At 38.3% G+C, this 22230-nt stretch overlaps 1 protein-coding gene across 6 annotated transcripts in view; it reads left to right on the top strand.

Moving 5' to 3' along the window:
- The first annotated feature begins 513 nt into the window (after positions 1–513).
- The window catches only part of fnbp1l (formin binding protein 1-like), a 45124-nt gene continuing 23407 nt past the window's right edge, over positions 514–22230 (top strand). For 3 of the 6 annotated variants that reach the window (XM_079638768.1, XM_079638769.1, XM_079638771.1), the window contains exon 1: positions 543–775. In XM_079638768.1, the coding sequence (XP_079494894.1) occupies positions 752–775 (24 nt within the window). In that variant the 5' untranslated portion in view covers positions 543–751. Of the gene's footprint in view, positions 776–22230 lie in introns of all 6 variants that reach the window. The other 3 variants (XM_079638772.1, XM_079638770.1, XM_079638773.1) reach the window with 3 other exon arrangements.

Below are 22230 nucleotides of genomic sequence, written 5' to 3'. Positions count from 1 at the left end.
ATTCTGCAGAAGAGAGAATTGAATCGCACTGCTTGTAGTTTCACTCTTTCTCAATCTGATGTGGTGTGTCGTCGTAAATTATGGTATCTTATTTGTAGGTAAATCATGTTATGTGTTATGTATTTTGTGTTGCATCTGATATCTGGAATGCCCAAGATGAATTTCTCCGTCAGGAGACAATAAAGGCTAATCTAATCTAATCTAATCTAATTTCACCAAAAAATCTTAATTTGTGTTCCAAAGATGAAAGTTTTATTTAAAACGACATGAAAGGTGAGTAATAAATGACGGAATTAAACATTTTGGGTGAACTATCTCTTTAAGTCTTGAAGCAACCCACTGTACCTTAACTGACATTTTTCAAGTTATATCTTCAACATATTAAATATTTGATATATTAAATGAATGTAACAATACAATACCATTTATTATCACATTATTATCAAACTCTTTACAGTGATTTAAAATCTAAATGGCAGAATCCTTTTTCATGTGCTCCAGTAGTGTGTAGTTACTCTACCTCTCCATTTGCAAGCTCTGACGGGTAAGAGGCGCTATTGGACAATCACATCCCTCCATTTCCCCGCGGCAGAGGCGCATTGTTAGTCGGAAATGGGAAAACCCTGAGCCGTGAGGTTGTCGCTGCTGGCTTCACTGGAGTATAGAGAGTTACACGACGGCAGAGAGAGGGAAGAACAAGCAACACTGGAGTTTTATGCGGAGGAGACGTTAGTTCTTGGAGTTTTTCGCTATGAGCTGGGGAACGGATCTTTGGGTAAGCGCACTTTTCCCCATTGCCCGTTCCTTGTGGCCTTTTGTTCACTCACAAAACAACTCGGGTTTTGGCATGACTTCAGGAAAGGTGTCCTAGTCAAGCTGTCTGTGTATTCTCGGTCTGTCCTGTCGGGTTTACTGTGTCAGTACACCATTACCGCCAGAAATAATGCGAGAGTTTGATGCATTGTAACATTTTGCTTTTCGAATATACCAAGTTTTAAATGCATCACGCGTGACGTTTCATATAATTCTATTGACAAACCTAATGTAAAGGTTTCACACCCAGTTTCGATGACTAAGAGCTGGGGAGAGGATCACCCTCTATTAACTCGTTCTTTTTCGCGTTTAACAGAGATAATATATCAGATATATGTATTATTAATTTAATATAAACAACAGTTTCTCCCAGCAGTCTCTAGGATCTGTTTGTTGCTGATTGGTGACAGAGAGAATGCTGAAGATGATGTGCTGTTAAAGAATAGCTTGTAATGAATCTTATGTGTTTAGTTCTACGGGTTGACCATTGGCACCACGTTTGCAGTTTGATGCCACCTTTTATTGTCTGGGCTTCAAGTCTGCCATATTCCAATGGCACACTGGCCCTTTAAATACGAATAATAATAAAACAAAATGTATCGTTTCGGCATAAGCTGAACTATTGGGAGACAATAAAGCCCGTCGAGTGTGTGTGGGTCTGTTACAGGGGTGTTGCCCTTCAGATTTGGGCTACTGGACAAAAAGCTGAGGATGTGTGAGGCATTGCTAGAAATATCACATTCATCATCAGGGTTTTTGAGGATAATAGGTTTAAACGGTGGTTTAAGCGATAGTTACAACATTACTTACACACGGAATTGCCTATTTGTGATTGATCGTCCAGATTAATGACTGTTTTTGTTGTTGCTGTGTTTGTGTGTGAGTAAGTGAGTGAGTTTAGGTGTTCTTATGACAGTGTAACTTGGCTCTACTAGTGTATTGGTTTATTGTAGCCTTTATAATAAAGTTAACTGAGTAATTAACAGATTTAACTAAAAGGTTTTGGTAAAGATTCTGTTGTTTTTATTTGAATATTCTCTGGGTTCCTGACCTGTTGGTTACAAAGTAGCTGGTTTCGAACTGGTCCAAGCTGATCATTTGCTGGCTGTTAATTAAAGCGTCCAAAAAACAGTTTGACCACCTTAAGATCTTATGACCAGCTGGTAACTGCTGCAAGAAGGTCTGCCTGCTTCATCTAAAGAGCAGCTAGAATCCAAATACTGTTTCAAAACGCAACTAGGCTACCATGTTATTCTGGAAAATCCAGTTTTTTTTGGTGACTTTCATAACTCATTTTTTCTTACAAACAAGGGCAGTTGTGAAATAAGACATCAATAAAGAAATGCAAAAGACTTTCAAGCAAGTCGTTCAAGAATACGAGAACTGTAGCAGTGACTGTTGTTCAATGTGTTGTTTTTAACAAGATCATGAACATGAGTGCTATAAGCTTAGATAAATGAATTACTAGCAGTTTGACTAATTATACCGTCCAGTGGACATTGGACTTGTTAGATTAACATATTCCAGAGCTTTTACGTGTGGCTGGATGTTTGGTGTTGGACATCAGATACTGTCTGTTTGCCCTACATTTGGCTTGAATTGCCTTTCTTAATTTCTCATACAGTAAATCCCTTATGTTGTGAAATATGGCATATCCTCCTCATTAGAAATGGTCTTTTGTAGATTGCATTCATCTGTAATCCTGTGGCAAATCCCTTTGTATGTGGAACATGCTGAATAATCAAGTTGTCTTGTCTCATGGTATACGTTTTCTTTAGTCATAAAATGTGGACGTTTTTCCATCCTTAGTCTTGGCTCTGATGAATGAAATGCCATTCAATCCCTTAAATGCTTGTGCACTTTTCATCATGGTTCTCCTCACATGCACTTTGTGTTAGATCCACGTGTGCTCTATTTAGAGACATTACAACTCAATTAATGTTTTTAATGTCACTCATTATTTGTTAGTGTTGATTTTGATTCAGAAAGTAATGGTGTGACTCCTTGGGTGTGATCAGTTTACACCTTTCAGAATTGCCCAATTGTAAGACATAACAAGAAAACGCCTAGCGCATAAGACAACTTGTTAGTTCTGAGTATCATGAAGGATATTTGTGTGACATTTTTGCTGTCCAGTGCTTTTATTAGTGCACAGCGATATGAATGTGGATCCTGCGGATCGACTTGAGCTGCGAGGGGTTGTGTGTACTTTAATCAATGTAAGGAAGGACAAAGAGCATGATTGAAACTTAATCACACAATGCTCAACTGAGTTCAGGAAACTGACATTTAAACCCTTGCTATTATTAAAACAGTTTCCTTGTGTTTTTTTACATCTCCTAAAGTTATTTGTCTGAAGCCTGTATGATGATTTCAGGGCAGGTGCTGCACAGGTCTACAGTGTTTTGTAAGTTGTACACACAACTGTACGACCATATTGAGCGCATGGACTGAACTCTGTACGTGCTGTTAAAAGAATTGTTAACAGGGCTTCGATGTGGTGATTCAGTCTTTTGTAGAGCAAACTGGTTAGACCTGTTACAGTGCTCGCAAGGCTTGGATAGTAATTGTTTTGTTCATGGGTTTTGTGTGTTGTGGTGTTTTGGGTTTCGAAAATGAATTGAATGAGCCAATGTCAACCAGCAAGTAGGCTATAGCCTACTGTAGATGAAAAGACTTTCTTTTTCTATGAACTTTTCTATGAAAAAATATAATATAATTTGAGATTCTGATTACAAAAACAAAAGTCTCACCATTAAAAGCACACAATTATAATTTACTCATTATAATATCATGTAGCCTATATGACAGACTTGCACTGCACATGTTGCACTTAACTGTATTTTCCTTTCTTGAATTGAATCTAATTAGCTATATTTTAAGCAATTCAAAACCCTCATGGCGAACAGCGCACATCTGAACTGTCTCAGCTAAAGGAAATAATCCATTATTTATCAGCTTAATATATCGGCCACATTTTCTTATCGAACCCGATAACGATAACATTAAAGATGAACCGATATGGTTATATATCAGCAGATATCGATATGGTGGCTGATATATCGTGCATCCCTTTTTTAAATGTCTTTACTGTCACTTTAATCAATTTGATGCATCCTCTTTGCTGAATAAAACGGAATCATTTCTTTAAAAAAATAATTTCTGACTTAAAACATTTGAACATTGTGTATAATAAAATATCGATAACTATAAAAGGTTTCCTCATTAAGATCCAGATGCATATAAGATGCATTTACATGCTTTTTTTTTTAAATGGCCAGATTTTTCTCAAGTCTTGAATAATCTGACAGATTGAAAACGTTCCTTGATAAAAGAACACCTTAAGTAATTTACATAAACATACACATTGTGAATATGATGCATAATCATTTGAGAATGTAAATGCACATATCATAAGATTTTATACAGTAAGTAAGAGTCATTGTTTATAATGTAGATCTTGAGGAAATCTGCAGACCGAATTTGCCCTTTGCACCTGATCTAAGATCATGCACTTATCTTGTGACAGTCATGTCAAGATTGGACTGAAAAGCTTGTTATACATCAGCTTTAAAAGCAGCTTCTGTCTTCCACCCCTGCTGCAGTAACTCAAGACAAAGGCAGCTGTAGGAGGCTCCTGTCAAGATAGTTCAGTTGAAGGTTATTCTTTTCTGTTTTTGACTGGTCAGGCTTTTGAACCGTCTGTGTGTTTTTACAAATGGCTACAAAACAACCACATTAGTCCTGTTAGGTCCAGACTTTGAGTGCTAAAATCAGACAATTGTGCATTTAAAAAATGCTCTCTCAAGGAAGCACATGTCATTTGTATTATCTAACCTTAAAATAACCCCCAAAATGAAAAGTCTACCAGTATTTACTCGCCTGCATGTCCATCCAAACCTGTGTGATTGTTTTATTTTCTTCTGGAATACAAAAGGTGACGTTTAATGAATCTTTAAACAGTTAATAGTGACCATGGCTGTCAAGAACTTCTCTTATCAATTATTCTAAACCAATATAATATATTGTTATTGGGATAAATCAAACTGCGTTTAATTATGATAATATTTTCCACTAAAAAATTACTTTTTATTTATTTTTTACAATTTTGGAATGACATGTGGATGAGTTAATTACACAATTTTCATTTTATTTTTCAAAAATTTGAGAAATTTGAGATTTGAGATCTTATGTGAATTTAATTTGAGGTGTATAGGTGTTTTTCCAATACCGTTTACTGATGTTTTACGTTAGTGGCACTATTCAGGCTATGTCTACGCTAATCCAGATACATTTGAAACCGAGAAAACCGTCCACATTTTTCTGAGACTGCATTTTTGTTCTGTGAAAACATAGTTTTTATCAATTTCAAAACGCCCTTTTCGCATGGTGGACTTTGAAAACAGAGGTATTTGAAAACAATGACGTGTATTTAATCATGTGAGCATCAGAGCATAGTGTACTGAAAGATATACAGGTTTGTGCCTTCTATGTGCTATTCACTTTCACAGTGTTGCCAAAAATACATGTTACTTTTGTACAATCTTCATTTTTAATTCCTGCGAAGATGACAGATTTGCTCGCATTTGCTCTGGCAACACATGAAGGCAATTTTATTTGAACATGGTATGTGCTTAAAGTGGCAAGTGGTGAGATTTTTGCTAATAAAGTGATCGTGCCTGAAGAAGAATAGCGTGAGAACTTTATTGTGTCTGGTCTCCCAGTATCATTGCAGTGAGCTTTTAACGTTTTACACATGCGCAGTTAGATGATTTAAGTATCTTAAGAAACTTTTGCAAAAGGCTTTGGTGGATGGAAAGCCTTTTGAAACTAAAATGGCATTTTCAAATGTATCTGGATGAATGTAGACTTCACAGTTGAGATGTACAGATTGCTGAGAGCTGGTAATCTAGGATACCTGGAGTTCAGTCAGGTGAGACTCTGCCAGGTCATTATGTCTGCGTGCCAAGACTGCTGTCGCTGCCAATGTGCCAGAGGAGCTATAGACATAAACACACGCTCAGAACATAGTCGTGGGAAAGAGTGGGTCAGGAAACAATTTGTTTGAACCTTTGACCCCCGGCATTTAGTATGTCATTCCAGTGCTTTCCGATGTTTATTGGCATGTGTGAGTAATGTTTCGCTTACATGTGTCTCTGGTGAGAGAACCAGTTTGTGCTCTCATTGCCACTGACCCATTTTCAGCCGAATAAATGCGGATCACGAACTGATAACTCTCTCTGTTTCTCTGTCATTCTTAGGGTGGTAAAGTTTTATAATGTATGTCTTGTTGTAGTTCCTTTATGGAGATACTTTGCATGTCTTGGATGCTTCTGGCCCCTTTTCCCGACATTAGAGTTTTATACAGATCATGTTCTGCCATCCCTGCTCTGATCAGAACAAAACTCTTTAAAACGTTTCACCGTATCCTGCTTAAACACAAGCTCTTAGCTCTGTTTGGTTGCAGAGTGAATATCTGCAGACAATCAGATCTTTGTAGCTTGCTCTTGGCTCTCTCTTCGGCCCTTGGCACTCTCTGAAAGACCAACAGCTGGGTGCAAATGTTTGTCTATATCATACAACAAAGATTAATTTAGTTTTGAGGTCAATGTTATCATAACCAAGGGTGCGTAGCTTATTTTTCTGCTGGAATCGACTAATTGGACAATCAAACCTTGGGTTACAACCAATTTTTTTTCACACAGCCAATATTTATGGAGCACGACTCACACAAACAAGTTCTGTCCTCCTTGGCCCGGAACAAACTGGCGGAACGTCCTGTGATCTTCTCAACCAAACCCAATGATGGAGGTCCCAAATAGCTGTACTCTGAAGCTCTCCTTTGTCTTCTGGCATAGCTTTGGTGGCCTTATCAGAAGCAATTAGCCCAGGTTTAAATCCATGTTGAATATCTGTGGTGCCACTAGTCTCCACTGTTTTGGGTAAACACTAAACAGGGCCACTTTTTTATGGTTTTATATCTTGAATCATTGGGCCTGAACCATGAAGCATTGTCGTTTCTTTATTTTAAGATTAACTGGACATAGGCATCATTTTGGCCTGGGAATTTTCAATAGTCATTTGTCACATGATGTCTGAGGATTCAATGCCAAGTTTACAGGATAAGTGGGCAATGTTCTCTTTTGAAGTTTTAAAACCCTCTTACTCACTTCCTTTAGTAGAATAATTTTAGCCACCCTCATGTTCCAAATCTGTATGCTGAGTGTCATGTTTCCATGGAACACAAATGGAGATTTTTTTTCTCATGCAAAAGTGACACAAGAGCATAGTAACATTTAGAAAATTGTATTTATTCTTTCTTTTAAAGTATTTTCCCGCTGAACTTTTCCCCCTGATGTTCTCTGGACCCCAGTTTGTAAACCTGAATCTTAAAATAGAGATATCAAGAAATTAGCATAAAATGGCCATCCTGTACCACTGCAGTTATCCACTTTTTTTAAGTTATTTTTTATGATTATAGGAGCTACTTGGGAGAATGTGTCCTTAAATTTCTTAAAATCATATCAACCATCATATTATAGCTCTGTTTTGTAACCTGAAGAATGAAGAGGACTTCAAAACAAGCCACCTCAGAGGATGCCACCCCTGCATTTATATTTCTTTAATAATTCATAAACTCAATACCTAAGAATTTGGAATTAATTGTTTGCAGCACTTGAATGGAAACTGAATTCAGGGTTTTCACAGGCAAGCTCAATGGGAATTGGCCCGAAACTGTGTGTTGAGGGTTACAAAGTTCATTGTTCATGTTCAGCTTCTTTCACATTTACAGGGCCCCTCAGTCTCCAAATCACACAAGCCTGTTTACAGAAAGAGAGAGAGAAAACACAGGGAACCAGACTGGTCGTTTTGTCGTCTCCCACCTTTTGTTGGATGACATGCGTTGCGGTTTTTATGACCTGTGGAAATGTTTCTAAAGCCATGAGACTGTTGCTTGGAATGGTCAGAATGCCCTGGAAATGTGCATTTATTCACTTACATTGGTACGGTAGGGACAGTTTTACAGTTTCTTCTCACGGGATACCATGCTGTATCAAAACAGCTTGAGATTGTTTCTTGTTTGAATGAGTGAATTGTGGATTTGCATGGGAGAGAAGCAGTTTCCAGGGTAATCCAATGCAATGTATGCGTCTCCCAGCACAGTACGCTGAGTCGAGTCTGTGCTGAAATCCACAGCTCAAGTGTCTTTTGTTTTTATCTAGTTATGCAAGTCAGGTAGCAACTCATTAATCTGTGTGCTTTAACCTGACTGAAAATCTTGGCTCCATGTGTTAAGCTTGGATTAAACTCACACACTATTGAACAGTCTGGACAAACGTGGCGTAATGGAAGTGTCTATCATCTCGAGGAGACAAGACTACATAGCAGACAGTGCAAACAGCACGAGACAGAACGGATTTTACATAGAACATGGCAGTAATAAGACAAGTTAATCATTAAAATGAGGTATATGAGCAACTCTGGTAGTTAAAGCCCTTCCCTGATAGATTATCCAAGGCAAACAAGAAGGCTTTAGGAGAACATGTATATCTTGGGCTTCCCAGGTTAAATATGACAAATACATAATAGATCTTTTTCGTCCCGTTTTTGATCTACATGCTTTTCATTGTTAGTGTCATCATGTCATTCATACTCGCAAAAGCTGGGCACCAAAGATTTACGTTTGAGATGCCTTCTTTTGGCCAAATTGTAAAGCTGCATCACATTTATCTATTGGGTAGAGTCCAGTTCAACAATGTATTGTATCAAAATTCCCAGATGGCAGACGTAGCAAGAGTTAGCTAAGAGTTCATTCAATATTGAAAAATATGGAAGATCATTCAGTTCAATTAAAAATTGAATGTAATCCGTAATGTATGCGCGCAATTTATTTTAGGCTTAGATTATAGTATTATTAGCTAAAGGCAGAGACTTCACATGAGTTGCGTGATTTGTGTGACAAATGAAATTAGCTTAAATATTTGATTAACAAATGTATTCTGCTTGAACTGTCAGTGGCCACTAACAAAGGGACATTCCAATTCTGTGGAAAGATGGAGAGTTCTGCGCATGCAAATTCTGGGAGGATCTAGTTAGGATGCTTAGAAGATGCAGACAGACAGCAAGCATCTCACTAGGTGTTGGAACAAGGCTATTGCATTAAGCTGGAGGGCTGCATGTTTGTGTTTTTGCCGTGGCATGTGTGCTTTTATCTGTGTAATCGGGGTCATTTCAGTACAGGAAGACAGACAGACGTTTGGGGGAAGGGGGTCTTAATTCTTAGGCTAGCACATGATAGCACTCATGCTCTTTGTGAAATGTCTTTGTCTCCAAGACCCTCCAGAAGTTTCTAAATCACAATGATGCGCTCAAACATGGCTGCTAATGATTTCCAAATAATCTCCCCATGCGACACTACAGCCCTGCACTGTAACTGAAAATTGATCAACTATTTTTTACATTTACTCACATTACGTTCCATTGAAATGCTACTGTCGAATCCCGAATCACTGAATCACGATTTCTACAACTATTAAGCAGAACAATTGTTAAATGTTCATAAAATCTGTTTGTAAGAAATGTTTCTTCAGCACTAAATCGACATATTAGAATGATTTCTAAAGAATCTGAAGTCTGGAGTAAAGACTGGAGTTGCATCCCCTGATTTTTTACCTTTCTTATTGTCAAATTGTGATGTTTCTTATTAGAATCAAGCTACCAGTATTTTTCATTTTGTTGTCTAGAGGCAAGAAGATTTTCCATTCTCGTGATACGTGGTTTAAAGGAGGTCACATTGAATTCACCTCAAAGTTTTGCATATTATGTTTAGACACAGACTAAAATGAGTCAGGCAGGAGGCCTGAATATGGAGGCCTGAATATAGTGCTCTGGCTTTGCTAGCAGCATGCTAGTACTAAAGCAACCTGCAGCTGAAACTGTCCAATGCAGAATAACAGGAATGCATTGCTGCTGACATGTTAAAACATGACTACAGAAATGCATATCCCTTTCAAAGCTTCTCTGCAATGCAAGTACAGTTTATTTGACAGGTGCTAACACTGTATGCTTGAAGGGGGGTGGGTAAATGTTGCCCTCTCCTTTGTCCCTCAAATCCAGTGTAAAGAGTTAACAATGGGTAAAACAAAGTCCTGCTTCAGACATCATTGCGACTTTGGTGGTTTAACACTATTTCATGACAAACCCAGACTTCCATGTGAAGCCCCTCACAGTCTGGTGGATCCATTCTGCTGGCTTCGATCTGGTGACTGCGGTCTGACTGTGTGGTGTTGGTGGTTATGTGGCCTGCTGTATCCTGTTCTTCTACAGGAGGCATATTCAGGGGAACCAGCCTTTTTAAATAGAGTTTACTCATGGTTGAGGTTAAAATGGGTGCCGGATGTGGCGGTGTGAATCACTTGGTTTGATTTAAGATTTTATGACGTTATGAATTGTCAACTGAGCTTTTTTCTGCGTAGTTTAAAGAAGTGTATTTTCTGATTGGCTGCTAAACCATTTTTTAAGGTAATGCAAGTCAGTTTTGAGTGTCAAAGTACTAGTATGCAGGGACCACTGCAAGACCACTGTAAACACTGTGATGCTTTCAAAACATTGCTCTGTTTGTTTGAACCATCCGACACTTACATTTATGCATTTGGAAGAGGCTTTTATCCAAAGCACATTTGAGGATACAAATTCTTAATAGCATTCATGGGAATCAAAACCATAACCTTGGTGTTGCTGGCTCCATGCTCTGCTGTTTGAGCTTCTGCTTTAGCCGATGGCGTGAGATTCGGGACTACCCTTTGATTTGAACAATGAAAGATGGGGGTGGGCAGGATATGTGGGTGTTAGTGTTTTAGAAGACTGTTTAGCACTAACATCGCAGAAGTGACAAACTGTACCTTTAAATGGAGATTAAGCGATAGTGGTGTTCATAAGGTGTGTAAAGTGTTCCATGTTGTTCATTATGTGTCCTCATCCTTGTCTTAATTGAAGGAAGGAAGCCGTTCCTTGCCTCACCCAGCGTGCTGGAGGTTTAAGTGATTGTGGCTGTTTGGAGCGGTGCTCACGGAAGAGGATCTGTAACAACAGCCTTTAGAATTACGATAAGCTCGTATGAGTGTACTGCTCTGTGTGGTGGTTATAACATGCCATGGCTGACACATCTCTGTGGGATGTAGGGTGTGAAGTGCCATCTCCAAACACACTTCTTTAGCACATTCAATGTAGGCATTCAGTTCCAAACCACATGCGATTGCAAACTTTACAACCATGTAAATGCATGCGTACTAGAGTTCTATCATTCGTCAGAAAGTGACGGAAACTTGTTAGCGATTTCATATGTCATCATACAATAAAATGATTAAAACATTAATGGATATGTATTTGACAGCTATTTCTACTGCTCCCAAATATTCTACTGTCATTAGTCAAAACAATTGTTCTCCCACCCCAATCTCATGCCATTGGTAGAGCCCATGTTGCTTTGCTATGCTGAGCTGATTGGGATGCTCAAAGGTAAAGTTTTTGTGGCACGATTATTGTTTTTACTGAATATTTATCTTTCTGTATGTGCATACAACTGGTATAGAAAGGATGGGAAGAGTGCACACATCACCTTTAATGATTAATACAAAATAAAATACTGAACAATTGTACTACAATATAAGTATTATTGAATATAGGACATTTAATTGTTTTTGCCAAAATATCTGGACAAAACATTTAAAAAAAAAAAATACTTTTCTTGATTATTTATTTTTTATACGTTATAAAAAATTGTTTCCATTTCATCCTTATTGTCAAAATCAGTGATGTTGGACACAAGATCACATTGTCCATGTTTTTTCTCTAGAGCTATTTAACTGTAGAGCGATGATACTGCTGTTCACTGGGCAGTTTTGTAGCAAGACAATGAAGTGTCCCTCGGTGGAAAAGATAATCAGTGTCAGAACATGCTGTAATGGCCTTAAAAGTGTGTGTCAGCCTTAAGTCGCAAGGCAGTGAACCAACTCCCTTTTTACACACACACACACAGTCTCCTCAGACTGGCATACCTTTAAAGGCCTTTAATCTTGAACACCAGACCTTAACAGAGTTTCTCCTCGGGGTACAGAGGGATGTGACCATGTTAGAAGGGTTGTAGGTGTTTTTGGGCACATGTTAGCAAGTCTTCAGAAGCAGCGAGATGAAAGAGACTGTCTGGGATGTGAGGCGCTGACAGCTACAGGAAGAGTGTGAAACTAAAGTGTTGAGTAATATGAGATATGACAGGCATATCTAGAAAATGTGTTGTAGAGGGAGTGTTTCCTACAGGAATTTCATCCTTATTCACTTCAGCATGATGACGTACTAATGTTCTGCATTCCATGTCAGGTGCTTAGACACATCTGGCTGAAATTATGGCTCGGACAGACGTACATTACATGAAGTACTCTTGTTTTTTTGGTTGGCAATTTCCTTTTGGAAACGGACCAAAACAACATGTGGCTCTGACACACAGAGCAAAAATTATATTGCCTTGTGAGGAGGCCCTTTGACTCATTGTGGGGAAAATATGAGTGAGTCCTTTTATCTACTGCTTGATGACTATGATTAGATATAATATTGTGTCCCTTGGGCACACAGAAGTTACAACAACCACAGGTGATCATTTTGTCATTCTCAAATGTGATGTTCGATTTATTGAGTCAATATTCTTAAGGAATTGACTGGAGATGTTTCAGGATGTCAATCAAATCTGGATTTATTTTAGGGATGCACCGATATGAACATTTTGGCCAATACGATAACTGATTCTTTATATTTGAAAGCCAAAAACTGATAAATCAAAATCCAAATTGTTTTATAATATTTGAGAGCCTGATTACAAAAACAAAAGTCTCACCATTAAAAGCCATGTCCCAAGCACACAATTATATTTATGTAGCCTATAAAGACTTGTACTGCATGTTACCCTTAACTGTACCTTCCTTTTTGAAATGATTCCAATTATATTTCAAGCTATTCTTCTAAACCATCGTGGTGAACAGTTCACATCTGAAATGTTTTAGCTGAAGGAAAAAATCTATTATATAATAACGGCCAAATTTTCTTATCGGGCCGATAACGCTAACATTTCAAATGAACATATATCGGCTAATACCGATATGGTGGCTGATATATTATGTATCCCTATTTTATTTACTACTTTTTAGCGAGGACTGGGCATTAAGATTGACCAGCTGTTCAGAAAACTTACTGAAATGTTGTTTTGCACAACCATAGAATTGACTCTGTCCAGGAGTGACTTGAATTAAAAGCTGTGGTTACAATGGTGATTGACTGTCGTAAGATAAGAAGTCTCTGTGTTCACTGTTTTCCTGCAAAAACTGTCTACTAAGTTGCTGTCAGTGTCAGCATGACTTCTGTATAGCTCCAGGCAAGTTTCCAATACTTGAAAATGCACTGCAGTCAGATATAATCTAGCCTACATTAAGGAGAGCTGCTAAATCCTAATATCCATGAAATCCCTAGCTTGGCAATCTTACCTAGCACTTTTTTCCCTTCTCATTCTTCTTGTGCATTTCCAGTACTTTGAATAGTTCCTGAGTGCATGGTCTACACAGCAGGAGAGGTTGGTGGCTAAAGTTTTGATTTAGTAGTGTATGATTGCATTTTTTGTTTGGGAAATTGGGAGTGAACTATTGCTACACTGTTTGTGAAGGACACAGGTTCTTCTCAGACAGGTTAGTTTTTTGAAATCTGAGGCCTGTTTGTTTTGATGTTCTTGTTGTGGTCTTGTTTTTTTTTTAGGGGGTGGGTAGTTGGGTACTGACTGAAAACAAAGTCATAATTGGTACACACTAGGGCTGGGACGGTTACCGCAATACCGCGGTCACGTGACTCCTATCGCGGTCTGAGCTCGTCACCGTCATCACCGCAAAAAAACAACAACAACAACAACATTGGCCTGCACATGTGTGCACGTTGTGTCTAATCACATGGATTCATTGATTCTAATGATATGGATTATTTCTAATGAGATTGTGTCTTACATTGGGGAACGCAATGTTTCATGACGCATAATAGATTCCATTCTAGAGATGCGCGGATGGGCTATTTCATCCGCAGCCGCATCACAAAACTCATCATCCGTTCACCATCCATCCGCACCAACGTTTTTTGACCAATTTTCAAAACCGCACCCTTCCGCCATCCGCTGATTGGACACATGCTGCTGGCCCATGAATTTTCGGTTTCTGTTGCACCCTATTGACTTGAATGGGGTCTAATTTTAAACCTGCTTTTATTTCTCTTATCATCCTTGATGTGTCATACAAGTGCCCAGCCATGTTGAGTGATTCCTTCAGAGTGAACACGAGTGAATCTGACTGCAGTAGATGTGAAAGATATTAATAAAAATGATGTTATATCAGCCAGCGCACATACCTGTATTTAGTTCCTGTTTTCGGTCGAAGTCCAAAGTAGTCGATTGTCGAGTTCACGCGCATAGGTTTAGTTACCTATGATCACGCGTGTGAACTCGACAATCGACTACTTTGGACTTCGACCGAAAACAGGAACTGGTGCGCTGTGCTGATATAACATCATTTTTATTAATATCTTTCACATCTCCTGCAGTCAGATTCACTCGTGTTCACTCTGAAGGAATCACTCAACATGGCTGGGCACTTGTATGACACATCAAGGATGATAAGAGAAATAAAAGCAGGTTTAAAATTAGACCCCATTCGAATCAATAGGGTGCAAATTTTGAAAAGAGGATAACACGGTGTAGGCAACACCGATTTTTGTCGTTGTTCTCTGTATTGACAGCACTCCAAATTTACTAAAAATTGAGCTCAATGTTAAAATTGACCGGAGTTCTCCTTTAAGAAATGTAACTCTTTTTTGTGCGTTTCTGTTTACATTATCAAAGATTTCTCAGGAGCTTCATTTACAGGAACAAGACATAATACAGTATGTGCACTGTACATTACACAGTATTGTTATCGTGGATCTCAAAATACCGCGAATAATTCTAGATACCGTATTATCCAAATTTAAATTTGGCAAAAATGCATTTTTGCTGCTTTTCAGTCAACCAGCTATTGTTTAAAAATGTTCTGATCCTTTATAATAGTTTGCTATTAGTTGCTATTAGTTTGCTAAATAGTTATTCTTTTGCACTTCAATTGGTTTGAATTGGGTTTTTTTTTCTTATCACATTTCTTATACATCTTATTTTTAATTATATAATATCATATATAAAATTATATATTTTATATATAAATAAATTATAGATAAAATTATATATATCAAAATTATATTTATTTTATACCCTTGAATTGTATACTGTTTTATTGCATTTCATTTTTCAGTGTTCTTTTTATTTGAAATAGTTTACCAATATTTTTGTAATGTGATTCAATACTGTACTTGAACTTGAGGGAAAATGTGGTACTGTCACAACAGAAACTTAATTAGTATTGTTAGAAAATGTATTGATACTTCAGTTCATTTGAAATATACCAGAACTATTTATCTCTTAAAATGCATTTTATTATGTTTATTGATGAAGTTATTTTAAAGAGCCCCCATTCGTTGTTTTTTTTATTTAAATTGTAGTTCATTCCTGAACAGTGGTTCATGCTGTTACACTGTTTAATAAGAGTATACAAAATGAATGATGCAACCACAATTGCTAAATTATGCAATTACGTTTGTTCCTTTTTCAAGTGAGTGAAGACACTCCCTGTGCCTGTGCCATAGAGATGTCTTGTGCATGTGGTGACCTCTAGGCTGGTTAAACGTAGACTCACCCAGGCGTTCACAGACACTTTTGAAAGTTTCACCTCCCACACTGACAGCTAGTTTCAGCTCTGCTTATTATGTTGACTGGCGCTGCAGTGATAATTGCGGTCTAATTGCTGCATTTCTTTGATAAAAAACAACAACAAACAAACTCATTTTGTTGTTGTTTATTTAACATATTTGCTATGCTTGTTTGTTGTTGCATTGGGCTGTGTAATGGAGTGTGTGCATATGTACTCTGTCTGAGCAGTGCTCTTCTCTGCAGTTCTCCTAAGGGAGACAGGAAATGTCACTCTGGCTTGGCCTCAGCGATGACCTCACCGACTCGGGCCCAGATGGTGTACAGGTCATCCACGCTCTGCTATTGGCTACTTTTTCGTTGCCAATGAAATGTTTTAGGTCTGAAAAATATAGCCTCCCCAATTTCCCTTCGGTTGCCACAGTCCTGTACGCCAACAATTACTCATATCACTGCAGTAATGAAGGAGCTGAATGTTCTATTCCTGTATTACATACTTGCTCCTCACAAAGCGGGATAGGGCATTATAATGGCCTCTAGGTCAGCTATGTCATTTGATTAGTGACTATAATTAGTTTTCTGTGAGTAAATCTGATTTATGGGCTTACAGGAGACATCCGCTATCTCTTTAAAATGAAGAATCCGGTATTCACCATCTCCTTATAGCAGCCTTATAAGAAATGCTTTTGTATTGAGATCTAGTGATCTTTCTTTACAGTCCTGAATTTTGAAATGAAATCAAAATGAGAGTTTTGTGGCTTTGTTCTGTGTGTGTTTATGCTACTGTACTACAGATATATGCATTTGCATTCTTTCTCTACTGGGAAAGCTGATCACAAATATTGTTGACTTGTGTTGAATTTTGTTGAATCGACATTTTTGAATAGACAATCCTTTCGATATACTCCCCTCAAACTCCCTGTTAAAAAGGAACGGCATGCAACTGCACTCATCAAGCCACTTCATGAGCTCTGGTTATGCTCTGACACATCTGGTCTGTAAAACGATCTTATTCAGTATCAAACAATGATGTCCTGTTTGTTCTGTACATATATATTGGTTAGAGGTTATGTTGAGAGTTTCCTTTTTATGAGTAAAATTGACACGTGGCTGCCCCCTGACTCAACGGATGGCTGGTTTATCGGATGTTACAGACAGTCTTTTGTTGTTGGAGTAAGTTTTCTGGGGACATGAACTGTCCAAGTGCCCTTAGCACCACAAAACAACATTTGTTCCCACCCTCAGTGGTCCTCAAGTTAATGACCCCCGTAATGTGTAGCTTTACAAACATGCCTCGTGACCTAATAATGATTCAGGCACTAAAACATTTCCTCTTCATGAATGTTGCCCTTTCATTCAAAGTATTTGTTTTTATTTCTTGTTCATTCTTTTGTTATAAATCATGGGATGGTTTTGAAAATGGCAAAGGTCTTACGAGTCAGTTCATTGAAGTAAACTGGAATGATGACTGAAACACTACTAATGTGCCTCTCCTGCTTTACACGGCTCTGTTTGGCTGAGTCACACTTATCTGTGGTTTTAGTTTGACGTTAAATCGCAAGTTTAACTTTCGTGTTTAGAGTTGGGTATGACTTGCATGTGATTGCCGGGTGCTTCTTGTGAGCCTTCGCTGTGATATGCTATACACAGCGTTCTCTTTTTCTCCCTTTCTCACAATCTCCCTCGCTTTTATGGACCAGTGCCACCGACAGGAACTTGGACTGTAGGATAATAAAGTAATAGTTTATGTAACGACCTCTCCTGAGGCCTTTTCCATATGGTTTCCTGTTCCGGCTCCTCCGCAGTCAGACTGATCACTTTCAGTCTCAAGCCCATGATTCATTGGCCAGTTCTCCCAAACATTTAAAGGACAAAGAATCTTCACTGAGATCATGTCATCGGTTCAAGGAAGCTGTATCCTGCTACGACCACCGGCCATTGGCATCTGAGTGTTTATTGGGAATGGGAAAGTGTTGAGGAAGCTAGTTTAAAACTGTAGATTGTCAAGTGACATTTTATTTTAAATAATTTATTATTATTTTTTATATTTATTATTTTAAATGTATTTAGCTTGATTAAGCTTCTGCATTACCGCTACTTCTATATTAGATGTTGATTTGATTTTGTAAGACATTGTTGTTCACATTGACAATTCAGATTGGATGAAATGAAGCATTTAATGGGCATTGTGTTTTTTAAAGGTTAGAACAAATGTCCTGAGGATCTAATTTTAAGGCACAAATATTTGCCTTATTCTGATGCTGATTTAAATGCTTCTGAAAAGTTTTAGATAAGTTAGTAGTAATGATGCTTTGTGTTATTCTCCAACACTGTGTTAAAAGAAAACGGTTTGCATGAGGGACTTATATCCTGTAGCGTTCTGAACAGATGTTTTACAGAAGCCGTTGGGAAGAAAATCTAGGTTTGTAGTTGTAAAGGCTGAAAGTGATCTTCCAGTCTCCCTTTGTCTTTGTCTTCCACCTCCCCCTGCATCTTCTCCTCGTGTGCTCCTTTCGTTGGGCAGACAGACTCAAATTTCTGCCACCACAGGTCTACTGTCATTTTCGGGCCTGTCAGCTTTTGCCCCAGTACAATACCTACGGATCAGTTAACCACAGCTATAAATGTTTTACTGCTGCTGGCAACTGAATACAAGGTAAAGTTTTCGCCTTTTTACTTTGATTCTCCTTTTTTGGGCAGCATCAAAAGAATTGCCATGTGGAGGCTGAATTAGGCCTGTCCCTTGTGCTGCTGGAGAGGAAGGATGAAAGAGAGGAATAGGTGGTGCCCTTGGGCACTTCATTAAGCACAGCAGGTTGTAGTGAGGATGTGGTGAGATTTTAGAGCCCCCTTCCCCCCATCCTACATTCAGAAGGGAATTTTGGAAGCGCCTTGAGATCAACTATTTAAATGCTAATGTATGGATTAGCCAAAACAATGGAAAGCTTTTAAAAAGGGCATGAATTTAACAATCCCTGTTACACCCTAAAATTCAGGCTGAAAGTACTGTAATTAGTGGGTGGTATGACTCATGATAGTAATTTTTATATCGCGTAACTGTATATATGACAACATGTATATTTATTGCTGGAAATTCAACCCTAAATGTTTTGTAGATCACATGTAATATGTATTGTTTATTTCTGTTATTACAATTGTTTATATTATTATTATATTCAGATGTTCTAATTCAAGATTCCAACTTGGGAAAACCCCCAAAGGAAGTACTTTGCGTCTCTTTTGTATTACATGTATAATTCATGAAATTTAGATGCTGTAGATATTTTTGGGGTCTCTCAGCTAGATTTTGGATGAATTGGAGGGACTGATATTAAACAATGCCTGAGGCTGGTGCTCTCTGATTCAAGTAATGAAGACAGGGTGACATTTCTTCTTTTCACTGCCCCCCCCAAGTGCGTGTGTGTGTAGCAGTGTGTGTGTGTGGCATTCTCATTCCATGTGTGGTTAAGATTTTATCTGACAATTTCAATTTTGAACTTTCAGGCATACATAGGAAGATCCAACAAAAATATCATAGCGCCATCAAAGAACAATTTGCATCCATGAATTTCTTTATGTTCTCAATCCCAGCCATATCCAAAATGTCCATTGCAATGAGTTGCGCATGTACGGCTCCACAATGCTAGAACTCTGTAAGGTTTTCATGTTATTGTTCACGTACTGACCTCACTTCCTGTCATTATTTGAGCGCAGGATGTTTGCCTTCTAGAAGATGCCTCTCCTGAGACGTCCATTGTCCTTCAAGACCCCCAGATTTTTGTTTGTTTGTTTTGTCTGTGATTTTCAAAAAAAGACATTTTGTTCTATTTTAGGGAGTTTCTAAACTCATTGTACTTTGCATGCAATCTGAGTTGAAGTCTGTATTTGGATGGTGCAGAGTTAGAAATGGAAGAGAGCAGATCAATTAAACAAGTAAGTGTTCTCCGATCAGGATTTTTGAGGCCGAACACTGGAAGCAGTATCGTGCTTTCCTGTTCACTGACACCGATCACTGAATAAATAGAAGGCTTCAAATAGATTCTGTGGGTCTAATTGAAGCCTTCTATTTAAGCCTTTTCTGTATAAATTAAATATAGATACTAAACCTACTAAATAGCAGTGAGACATTTCCTGTTTGATTAACATCAAGGACACAGACGGCAGCAAGAATATTCGGCTTCTGTCACTTTAAGACCAAATGCATGGATCCAATATACTGATAGACACACATGCTGTTTATTTCTCAACTGTTTATGTTCACTAAAAACATAACCGACTGTGTTTAAGCAAATACTCACCAAGTATTTTAACATATTTGTGTGTATTTCACTATTTAGGCTCAAACCCGAAGCCCAAATTATACTTTGCTTGCTGTGTAGTGTGTTCCACTCCAACTCGGAGTAATAACTCTTTTTATTATCAAGCATGCCCTGATAATAACCATAGCAGTAACCATAGCGGCGGTGTGCAGAATGCTGAATGAAAGCAGAATGCTGTGTGAACGCAGTTGTATTAAGCACAAAATGAGACCGTCAACCGTATTTTAGTGCTGTGTAAAATTTGACACTTGTTTTGAGGTAAGAAACAGCCCAGGATGTTTTCTTTCTTGTCAGATGGGTTTACCATTTTATTCAGTCATGTCAGACTATAGATCGTGCTTGATATGTTTGTTACAATGACTGGTATTAATTACACTGCTAAAATCACACAGCCCTGTTCCTTGCTGTCATTGCTGTAGGGCTGCTGACTGTCGTTGCAATGTTTCCGCAATGATGTCGCAAATTTATTGTCCTTTTCAGACACTCGGTAGAAGTGTCAGACCGATGAATCTAGTGAAGAAATTTGAGCTGCATGGGCATAAAAAAACGCTTTAAGTTTTGCGTCTCCTGATCAGCTCTTCGGATCGGCCTTTAGAGACCACCAATGAAACAATACGTTTTAAACGTTTTATTTTAGTGTGCTGTGTACTGCAGTGTAATTGGAAATGTTTTCTTGTAGAGGTGTTTTGATGTAAGCCCAAATGCTACCATTATCTTAACTCTAACTAGTCCTTAGTTTGTTAATAGTTTTCTGTCTAGATTCATAGATAATCTTGCTGTGTTCTCTAAACAGTTCTAGTTTCACATAAACGACTCGCAGTACTTTTGACTCATTTTAGTTTTTTCTGTTCCTTGTTTTCTGTTATCTGTTCTCCTCAGAATAATGTTCAGTCCAGCCTGACATTTACTTAAGGTCAGTTTGTTGACTTGACTTTCTTAATACGTTCCTGGTCTTGTTGTGCATGATTGTTCCAAAGTGCACGTTATTCAAAAAAAATTTTTTTTTCTTCAGAATATTTTTACCAAAAATAACTGTCATACACCAACCACTAGACATATATAAATCTATTTAACTTTTGCAAAAGTTATCAGTTGTCTTTTATTATTATGCATTGTTCATTAAACTATATAAAGACTCAGGAATATTATGCATGTGTACAGTTGTTCAGTGATCTGTGAAAGCTCAGATTTATTAGTGTTTTCTCACAGTAAATGTAAGTGGCAGAGTTCTGCATATTGAAGAGCATGCTGGAGATTGAGACTGTTTAAATTATGAACACAGATATTCTTGATCAGATATTCCAAAAAAAACAACAACGGTCTTCTGAGAGAAATGGAAAGAAACACAAAATAACTAGCAGAGAGACAAGAATCGTCAGATGGGAAAGTCTGGAAAAATGTTAAAGGAGCATTGCTGGAATCACCTTGCATTAGAGACCTCATCTTGAGGCAGCGGAGGGAAATCCAATCTCCTTTTGCAAGCACGACAAGAAATCCTCAGGAAGCCCATCTCTTTTCTCTCAGAAAATTCTCATTTGATGCGCATCAAAAGTGACTATAGCGAGTGGGCATACTTGCTTCTGCAGGGGGTCTGGGACGTTTCCTTCCCTTGAGACTTAACTTTAGGAACTCTATCAGGTTTCTGTAAACTGAGATTGGCCCACCTCTTTCTGTCTCCTAGCAACTGCAGTTGCCAGTCAGTCTGTGGAGGCGGAGCCTGCAGGACCTCATGGTATTAATTATTCATGAGTGCTTGGAAGAGAAGGTGACGTAAGGATAGGAACTGAGCATGCTCGCCAAACTCTGGCACCAACCGTAACCGGGCACCAGCCAGAGAATTGGACGGATTATGCCAGCTCTTGGCTGCTGCCTTTGTTTCATTTACACTGTATAATATATGAACAGGCTGGGTTTTGAGTGTGAGCAAAGATGTGTGAAAGATTTTAATTTAGCGTCCATAGTCATGAGCTTGTGTAATCCCTCCAGCCAAAAGAACAGACCCTCACAATAAGCTAACAGACCACCATCTCCTTTTCATCGTCAGTGCATACGGGCCAGTCAGAGAACACATGCCTCCAATAACCATGGCTCAAGCTGTTTGTTGGATGTCATAGGTGTGTTTGTGTGTATTTAGAGAGAACCTGCTGGTTGGCCAATCTGCCATTTGTGTAGTTCAAAACCCTCTGAACAAACTATATATTAGAGCTATCAATGTTGCTATTAATCTTTTCTTTTTAATGCTGCTATTTTCCCCTCCTGGAGTAGCTATGCAAATGTATCCCC

The sequence above is a fragment of the Phoxinus phoxinus genome (genome assembly GCF_949152265.1).
Source record: "Phoxinus phoxinus genome assembly, chromosome: 15".
Lineage (NCBI taxonomy): Eukaryota > Metazoa > Chordata > Actinopteri > Cypriniformes > Leuciscidae > Phoxinus > Phoxinus phoxinus.
This window is presented reverse-complemented; position numbering and strand designations above follow the sequence as displayed.